We start from the raw sequence: 8,980 nt of genomic DNA on the forward strand, positions 1-8,980 counted from the left end.
TCACCGCTCTTGGCACCTTCTTCTTCTGGTCAGGCAAATGAACGAGACATCGAAGATGAGTCACCGGGCTTCTCCTCGGGCGAAGCACTAGGATTGAGCACTGGTTCATCTTGTCCTCCCAATGCTTCAAGAGCTTGCATCTGGTGCGTAGCAAGAGGCCAACGCATTTGTGGATCGTCGGGGAGATCGCTGCCATGCAATATGCTTTACGTGGCCGCAGATCAGGGCTACTTTAGTCCAGTTGGAGCAGATGTAGGAAGCAATGTCCCTCACTTCAACAAGCACAGCTAGTGCAACAAGTAGATACACTGACACAAGCTCGGGATACAATCTTCCGAAGTTCTCTTCATTATTCAAAAGTGTCGAGGGAATATCGTATGTATCAGGGTCACGGCGCATAACCGCATAACAGTGAATCTGTGGATCTGCACCTGGATATCCGCCATCTATCACCGAAAGATAGATAATGACATATAAGCAGTAGCCAATGCTTGAGAGTGAAATAGATACGCTCAAGATGGGTAGCCAACTCTCCGAATATGAGATTGGGAGGGATGTATAATAATAGTCATGAAGAAACGAAAGCTCATGTGCAATCACCCCAAGTACCCTTTCATGATCACTATCCTTGAGCAAACCATGCCTCATAAAGTTGCTAGCTTTCATAAATCCAACCTCACTGATTGTGTACCTTGCAAACCGACACCGTAGCAGCTTGAACAATTCGAATGAAAGACATAAATCTTTGTGCTGCTCCATTGGCCTCGGAAGCAATGTGTCATCCAACTGCCAAACTCTGTCGATGGTAACTAAGCCATTGTTGTTGTTGTTCGAGATCCCTGTTGTTGTCAAGCTGTAACCACGAGGCTGCAGTTTCTCTACCAATATGGTGTCCTCTTTCATCACTATGAGTGGGGGAGGTGCATGCTCACTTGCTAGCTCGGCATGATGGACTCCATCTTGTAGCTGCTCCATGTACCCAACAATGAGACGAGGATTCTGTCCAAGCACTAATGATCGCCTAGCCTTGTACCATGCATAGTACTTGAAAAGCAATTTAGCCAAGATGAGAGCATAAGGTAGTGCAAGAAAGACATCATCATGCGTATGCATAGCCCCACCATTTGGTGACCAATTGACATATCCAGATGGCTGAAGACCTGATTCTATGGTGATGTAGGCGAGGTAGGAAGTCCATATTGCTTGAACAAGCTGCACTGCAGGTGGTGCAATGCTTCGTCCTTCTCTAGAATCACTAGCCACTATTGCAGTGGCATTGGTACCGACGATCTGAACAAGACCTATCCACAATACAACAAGGGTGACGTGATCATCTGTGTAACAGTTTGCTGTTACAAATCGGTTGCCTGCTACATAAACAATGGGGGTGTATGGATTTTCAAGGGTGGAGGTGACATAGGAGACGATGGGTAGAAACAAGGTGGTGGCTCCGAGGTAGATGAAGCGGATCAAAGGATGGTGGCGATAGCGATGCCGATAGGCGCCTAACCCGACTATGACTCCCATCAATATGGCGTTCGCCACCAGGAGAGTGTCCACATGCAACAACAACCCATTCACATGCTTGGAGAAGAGCTCCGAACCATCGGTGGTGCAGGCGATAGATGACATGATATCGACCTGGTTGCCAAATTCGGACATTATCATGAGTGTTTTTGTTTGGACAGTTGTCTATATACCATTAAATTGAAACAAGGTAACAAGGATTTTTTATCACTCTGAGAAAGATCGTCCGACAAATTTGGCCATAGTCAAATGACAATAACGCCCTTGCAAGAAAATCTGGTTGTTCCGATAAGTTCAAGAAGAACAATTCCAAGTTTTATGAAAAGAACTTGAAACATTCCTAGATTTCAATATTGAGGAGAAGTGTGACTCTGAAAAAAAAAATAGGCCAAAGGTATATTTACCTCTATTTTTAGCACAAATTAATTTGCAAGTCTATTTATAAAAAAATTCCTTAGATTTTTACAAAACATGGAAAGTGTATTTATCGACCTCATCTGGGAATTTTCAACCTTGGTAGCATGGGCTTTGTGTGTGTGCGTGCGTGAAACTTGGCACTAGCAAATGGTGAAACAAAACTGATTATCCAAGTTTGCCATGGTACCAAGGCACATGACATGCTAGAGGTGTTCATAATCAGGTTCAGTCCAGCCCGTAAAAACCGTTAGTTCAACCTTTTGTATTAGCTCCGTCGGCAAGGTTGTGATTAGCAAAGAGAGATGAACAAATCGTTGGATGGCCGGTTTCTACAGGTTGGACTCAACCCGATTATGAGCAGCCCTATGAGTATGACATAGCCTCCTTATAATGGTACATTGACAACCGCTCACATTTTATTCTATGGTACGGCAGTACAATGAAGAATGAACTGCAGAAAAAAAAACCCTACTCTAAATATATAAAAACAGATAAACGTTTAGTAGGATTTACCTCAAGGTGGCGACTGAGCACACCAACAATGTGCTTATGTGCACCTCCTGCCTCCCAGCTCTTTTGTCCTGATAACCTGATTGTGTTTCTGCTTGCAGAGGATACTGCAACTCTTATAGCTAGCCGAGTACTACATGCCACAGCACCATGTGCTTTTGGCCAGGGTACACCATGGATTAGCTCCTTGCTTGTGCCATACTGCTATCTGCATCATTTAGATCGAGACACCACCTTCTTTCAGCTGCTCAGAATCGGATACTTCTTTCTTTACAAAGCAATAGCGATGGTGAGGAATTTCAATTTCCAGCTTGCTTGCTTGCTTTTATTTCCAGAAGGAAGCACTTTGATTCTAGTGGTCATACCAAGACGATACAGCTGTAAAAGAGTTCAAAACTTGGCTCACAACCAAACAAACGACAACAGTACTGTCAAGCTTGATTGCTTTGCTATTAGGGCCCACCAAATCTCCTCCTTCGTCCTCCTGCACAAGTAGCCTCTCCCCATGAGTTACAGAAGATGGGAGATCAGATAATTAATCTTTGTATGCTGCGTCCTACACAATCTCAGAAACGTGGCAGGCAGGACAAGTGCATTTGAGCCTAAGGTCGGGCGAGTTGTCTAATAAGACTAAAAAATAGTACAGTATCCTGCTTACATTTTATTTCTGCGACAACCCTGCTGATCATGCTACAGCAAATAAAAGCAATCTGATGAGATGAGAGTCGCTTCACAAGCCTTTTACAAAATCAATTGGGAACAATGTTGTGCAGGAATATACAAACAACGTTTTATGGACAGAAAGAATTCTTGGGCTTCATCCAGTAATCGACTTGGAGTTGTAAAAAACAAACCAATAATACCCAACTCCCAAGAATCACGGCGTATGGGAATACCACGGCACTCATCGGAACGACCATTGTATCTCCTCGAGAGTTCTTCCCTTTGTCTCTGGCACCCAAAGGACGACGAAGACGAGAGTGAAAGCGCTCACGATCATGTAGGACACAAAAGTCCCTGTTGAAATTGTAAACATGAATAAGTTGCGTCAGGTTCATGGTTTATAATCGCACTCTAAGGAAGGAGGAGTGAAAGCACAAGAGTTTGAACCTCCGGCACTCCAGCTGAGCAGCAAGTTTGCTGTCATTGTCATTGCAAAGGATGTCAGCCAGTTGGCTAGTGTCGCGAAGCTTCCTGCAAGACTCTTAATGCTAACCGGTAGAATCTGAAAACATGTTAGGTCCAAAAGTATGATTATGCGAATGCTCCTGTGACATGCCAAAACCATCACATTAGTTATGATGCTATATGGGATATGTTGCTATGCACTATACCTCAGACATTATGACCCATGGAATAGCACCCATACCAAAGGAGAAGGCGATTACATAAGCCTGAAGTAAGGTAAGTGTTAAGTTAATATTTCAGACACAGCTTGCATATTTACGATGTAAATTTTCAAACCAAACAATTCAGTTGGCGGACAGACATACCACGATAGCGATCAAGGAGGTCATGCTTAATATGTAATACATGTGAGAATCTTGTGAAACGTTGTCCTGGAATAAATAAACCATGATAGTATGAGAAAATATTTGGTGGGTTGACTGAAAAGGCCCGGGATAACAAAAATATAAAAGTCATGCAATATACTATTGCATAAGAGTGCAGGACATGCATTTATCATATTACATTTATAAAAGAACTTACAGCTCGTTGGCAACCAAGAATTCATTTCATTTGATCAAAATGAAATGAAATCCAATTTTTGATAGGATTTCATTTGGTTGAATTTGAATTCCGGGTTGAAAAATCATGTTTGTCTACCACATGTAATTGAAGAGTGAGAGACAATTCTAGATAAATGATGGCTTTTAGAGAGGAATTGAGGCTAGTTATAGTGTGATTCCATGGAATTTGAGATTGAATTCCTGTGGCTAATTCCGTGCCAACCAACAAGTTATTTTTTGAAATTCAAAATGAATTCTACAATTCTATGCCCAAATGATGGGTGCCAAACGAGCTGTTAATGCTAAACAAACCTAAACATACCTTGAAAAAAAATACAACGGCAACGGCAAGAAGGCTTAGAGTCATCCCAGCAGAAGATATCTGGAAGTCGAAGTAAGAACTAAATTATAGTCACAGACAGCTAGAGTAACAAAATGGTTTCATAGGGAGGAGGAAGTTACAATAAGTAGGATCCGTCGTCCAGCTCTGTCTAGTAACCAGGTTGTAACTCCAGTGGCAACAACCTGACAATAAAATGCTGTGAGCAACTTAATATGAACTACTAAGAGGAAGAAAAGATCTGTCGAAGTTACGCACTTGAATAGCTCCAAGAGCACATGTGGCCAAGTCACTATTTGTAAGACCTGAAGAGATTTTCATGTTAAATATACAAGCTAAAATTGACTACAATATAGCATTATCTCACTATTGCACAGAAATAAAATTTACTAACAAGCTGCAAAACTTGCCTGCAGCTTTGAAAATGCTACTTGCATAAAACAGTATAGCGTTGATTCCACTTAGCTGTTGCAGTACAAGCAGGCCAATTCCTAGCTGCCAAGTTATAGCACAATCACGATTACAAAATGTAGTTATGAATTCTGGTATGAAGTAAAATGGCTAATTTAAGGAAGTTACTGTCAAGGGCGTGCGGAACTTCTTTTGGTTTAACTCGTGAAAACGGATTGTAGTCCTTTTGTTTGCTGATGTTACTGCTCTCTGCATAATGTAACAAACGATCAAAGGCAAATATTACTAGTTTCACTGAAGTACTTCAAACGGATTTGTAGGTAGTCAGCCCACAAGAAAGAAGGCAAGTGCTTGCCTTTATGTCATTCACTTCTGACGTGATGTCAGTCTCAAATCCCCTCAAAACCTGTAGAGAGGTCTCGAAATCCTCCATCTTGTTCATCTTTGCCTAGAAATTGATGCAAGGAAAGTGGTTAATAAAAAAATTCAGAATGATGCCTAGAGATTGGATGTAATGAAATTGATGCAAGGAAATTGGTTAATAAAAAAATTTCAGAATGATGCCTAGAGATTGGACGCAAGAAAGTGGTTAATTAAAATGTTCAGAATGATGAAATACTTCATATCAACCCTTGTGTATACATATACTACAGCTGTATCGTAGAAGAGAGGCCTCAAAAGAAAAAGAAAAAAACTTGGGTACACATACCAGCCATCTTGGAGATTCTGGAATGAAAAATAGGCCAGGAATCAAGATTGTGCACGGCAAGATTCCTAAAAGATAGCATTCCCAGAAATTTGAATCAGAAATCAAGGTCTAGAAACTAGGCATATACAAACTCTCAGTAAGTCAACAAAATAACAGTGACTTTTCCTCTAAAAGCTGAGATGGAATATTTTGCCAGGATATCTCAGGATTCTAGTCATATTTGTCACTTGGCATTTTCTGTTACTAATCTCGTGAACTTATATATCAGGGTCCAATGAAACCTGACAGTGAAACAAAATATCAGTAATACATCACTATATAGTTATGTTACCTATCACTGCAAGCATCCTCCAAGGAACAAACATGCCGAGCAAATAGGCCAACAAGATACCAATTGTTACAGACAGCTGTGGGATGAACAATTGCATAATGAGTCCAATATAAACAAGCGAAGTCTTAGTCTGACAAAACGAAGAGATGCATGCCTGTCAGGATAAACATACCTGGTTCACAGAGCCAAGAGCGCCTCTCATGTTCTGAGGGGAAATCTCTGCTATGTACACTGGCACCTGTTATCACATAATTCACAGATCAAGACCAGTACAAAGATTCATTTAGCAACAAATAAGCATCATAATGGGGATGGACCACTTTGTCCCCAACATACTGATATCTCACTTGAATGCATAAACTTTCTATGCAAAAAGTAAGAAGACAAGGAGTGTTCTTATACGAACCGTGTAGGATATGACCCCAACACCAAATCCTTCAAGCAATCGTCCCATATACAGAAAGGACGAGTCCTGTAAAACAAACGCTGATAAATGTCAAGCCCATATGTCAGAAGTAGCAACTGGTGAAAATAAGCTCAGGAAGAAAATGTGCTGTCATACTTTCGCGAAGGAGATGGCAAGCCAACCAATGATGTTAGGAATCGCCGCAATCATCAACGACTGAAAAATCAATTAGCAAGCTTGTTAGAGTAAAACAAAAGAGCATTAGTTCAGTTACCAACTAAACTATTGCAAAAAAATGCGATCAAAATACAAAAGTTTGACACACCAAAAGTGCTCCACCCACACATTTTCGCCCATTCCAGTTCCCTGATTACCATATCAATGAGCCAGACAAAACATAAACCTCAAAAGGTCAACCCCCAAAGTAGCACACTCTACCAGCAATTCTGGAGCCCATAATTTTTCAGTATCAACCGAGAAGAGGAAATGGTCAACGCTTGATTTGCAAAATCCCACCCACTTTATCCAGTCGTGCCTTACTTGATTCAGGGTTAGTACAATTTTTATTGGTGGCATGGAGCTATCAATCAAACCAGCAGCGACATTGACGCTTCTGAACTGTCGGTCCAATGAAACTACTGCTCCTAAACAGCACAACAGTAACTGCATAGAAGAAGACCGAGCCGAGCAAAAAAAAATTATCCTCACCCCTTTGCGGCCAATGTATTCCGCCATCTGGCCGCTGGCGATGGCCCCGACCATGGCGCCGACGTTGGAGAGCGAGCCGAACACCGAGAACTGCACACACAGATGTTCAGATTTCGAGACGAAAACGAAAAAAAAAAGCAAGGCTTGTGCGCGAATGAAACCCAAAGAGGAAGAAAGCATGGGGTGCATAATGTGGCGAGGGAAACGGGGCGGCTGGCAGACCTCGGAGATGGAGAGGTTGAGGTCCCGGATGATGGCGTCCTGGGTGGGGGAGGAGAAGCCGCCGGTGAAGCCGAACTGGATGGGTCCCAGGGCGACGATGAGCGTGCAGAGGAAGGCGGAGACGTGGGACTCCCGCATGACGGCCATGGACGAGGTCCCCGCCGTGAGGCTCGACTGCCGCGACCCCATCCCCATCCTGTACCAGCTCCCCGTGTTCACCAGCAGCGGCTTCCGCATCCCGCCGTCCTGGTCGCTCCCGCTCTCGTACCCTCCCCCGCCCCTGCTGCTGCTGTTGCCATTCATGGCGCCTGCCTTGATCCCCCGCCGCGGGCGCGCGAGTCTGATTGGGAATGGATGCGGGAGAGCAGAGGAAGAAGGAGAAGATCGGAAGAAGGAGAAGAAGAAGAAGAAGATGGGAAGAGGGCGAGGCGACCGTGCTTGTTCCGTTGAAATGGGGAGAGCGAGAGAGGTGGGGCGACGTGGGGTCGCCTCGTCTCCCTTGTCTCGTTCGTTGGTAGTTACCCCGAGCGGTGGGGCCTGCACGACAGAGACTCGTCAGGCTGGGTGTCTATTAGCACTGGTCTATTAGTGTGAGCTGGGTCGATTTCAACGTATCTTACCTCATGGCGAAAGGAATTTAAAAAATGAACTCGCTGCGGAACTATTTCACGCCGGTAACCTTTTTTCTCAGCGTCCAACAACTAGGCGTTACACCAGGTAGCACAGCGCCTAATCAGCAGCCGCTATGTAACAGCCAGCGTGGCATGAGATGCTAGCGTGGCCAACTCGAGGCCCACCAGGCTGGTCATGTAGCGCCCAGACGTTGGGCGCTACATAACCCGTGGCTTATATCAGCCCGAACCGAAACCCTAGAGCTCTTTCCCACGTCCAGTCCGAAGAACAACACTTGTGTTCTGTCGGCCACCTGAAGACTGCGCCCGCAAAATCGTTGAATCCGGCTGCTAAGTTGCGGGATTTCGCCCCCCCCCCCCCCCCCCGTCGAAGTGCATCAAGGTATCCTCCCCCATTTCGTTTAGTTATGTCCGAATAGAATCCACAGATTTCGTTGGATTTCATGGTTTTTGGAGAGGGGTTAGTTGTGGTATGATTGTATATAGTTCGTTTGAGTCATAGTGTGTTGGGGAACTCCATGTTTACCGGGAAATCTCTATGTTTTGAACCATACTGTGTTAGAAACCCAAGATTGGTAGGTTTAGTTTGGAGAACCCTAAGAGTGCAAATATTTTTCAAAGGAATGTTTGTAGTTTTCCGTTGATGTTCGAAATAGGAGTCCGGCACCCATGACGGAGCCTCGGATGCTGGAACCCTCAAATGTGATTACATCGTCCGAAGAGAATGATGATAATTTGGGTGATGACAGGGAGGATGAGTTGCATGACAATAATGTTGGTGATTTGGAAGCATATGGTTTGCAAGAGGACATGGATCGGGACCTCCCTTTTCATAGGTCTTATCCAGTTGATTCGGATGACGATGGTCCCGAGGAAGAAGTTGATGAGGATGGGTTCACAACGGAAGAAGCCAAAGTTCATGAGAAGGTGTTAGGCCGTGATTATCGGATACCATTGTTCCGTGATATGAGTTTTGTGGATGACGCCGTTGTTGACGGCGACGAGGGTAATGCGCTTGGACCAAGACCCATTTCATA

General features: G+C 44.0%; 1 protein-coding gene across 2 annotated transcripts; it reads right to left on the reverse strand.

The window, feature by feature from the left end:
• Nucleotides 1–1,203: 1,203 nt before the first annotated feature.
• LOC100837678 (sugar transporter ERD6-like 4) lies at nucleotides 1,204–7,614 on the reverse strand. 2 transcript variants are annotated; one of them, XR_002963995.1, is made up of 19 exons: nucleotides 7,312–7,614; nucleotides 7,090–7,179; nucleotides 6,538–6,597; nucleotides 6,382–6,447; nucleotides 6,148–6,213; nucleotides 5,976–6,051; nucleotides 5,645–5,709; nucleotides 5,291–5,383; nucleotides 5,104–5,184; nucleotides 4,935–5,019; nucleotides 4,783–4,829; nucleotides 4,647–4,709; nucleotides 4,507–4,566; nucleotides 3,948–4,013; nucleotides 3,789–3,848; nucleotides 3,565–3,679; nucleotides 3,113–3,471; nucleotides 2,458–2,938; nucleotides 1,204–1,641 (listed from the first exon to the last, which is right to left on the reverse strand). XR_002963995.1 is itself a non-coding variant. In XM_003567815.4 (17 exons), exons 1-17 carry the CDS (start codon nucleotides 7,612–7,614, stop codon nucleotides 3,359–3,361), a joined length of 1,509 nt encoding a protein of 502 aa, XP_003567863.1. In that variant the 3' UTR covers nucleotides 3,050–3,358. The 2 variants fall into 2 exon arrangements, 1 of the variants encoding a protein (XP_003567863.1); XM_003567815.4 differs by lacking the exons at nucleotides 1,204–1,641; nucleotides 2,458–2,938 and having other exon boundaries at nucleotides 3,050–3,471.
• Between the last annotated feature and the right edge of the window lie 1,366 nt (nucleotides 7,615–8,980).

This window comes from Brachypodium distachyon, chromosome 2, assembly GCF_000005505.3.
Source record: "Brachypodium distachyon strain Bd21 chromosome 2, Brachypodium_distachyon_v3.0, whole genome shotgun sequence".
Lineage (NCBI taxonomy): Eukaryota > Viridiplantae > Streptophyta > Magnoliopsida > Poales > Poaceae > Brachypodium > Brachypodium distachyon.

Bases quoted from the DNA above. Each gene is read 5' to 3' on its own strand.
- LOC100837678 (XM_003567815.4), bottom strand. From the start codon at position 7,614: ATGAATGGCAACAGCAGCAGCAGGGGCGGGGGAGGGTACGAGAGCGGG. The intron at 7,180-7,311 runs GTCTGCCAGCCG...CTGTGTGTGCAG, and splicing joins TCAACCTCTCCATCTCCGAG to TTCTCGGTGTTCGGCTCGCT. The intron at 6,598-7,089 runs GTGAGGATAATT...TTGATTTTTCAG, and splicing joins AATACATTGGCCGCAAAGGG to TCGTTGATGATTGCGGCGAT.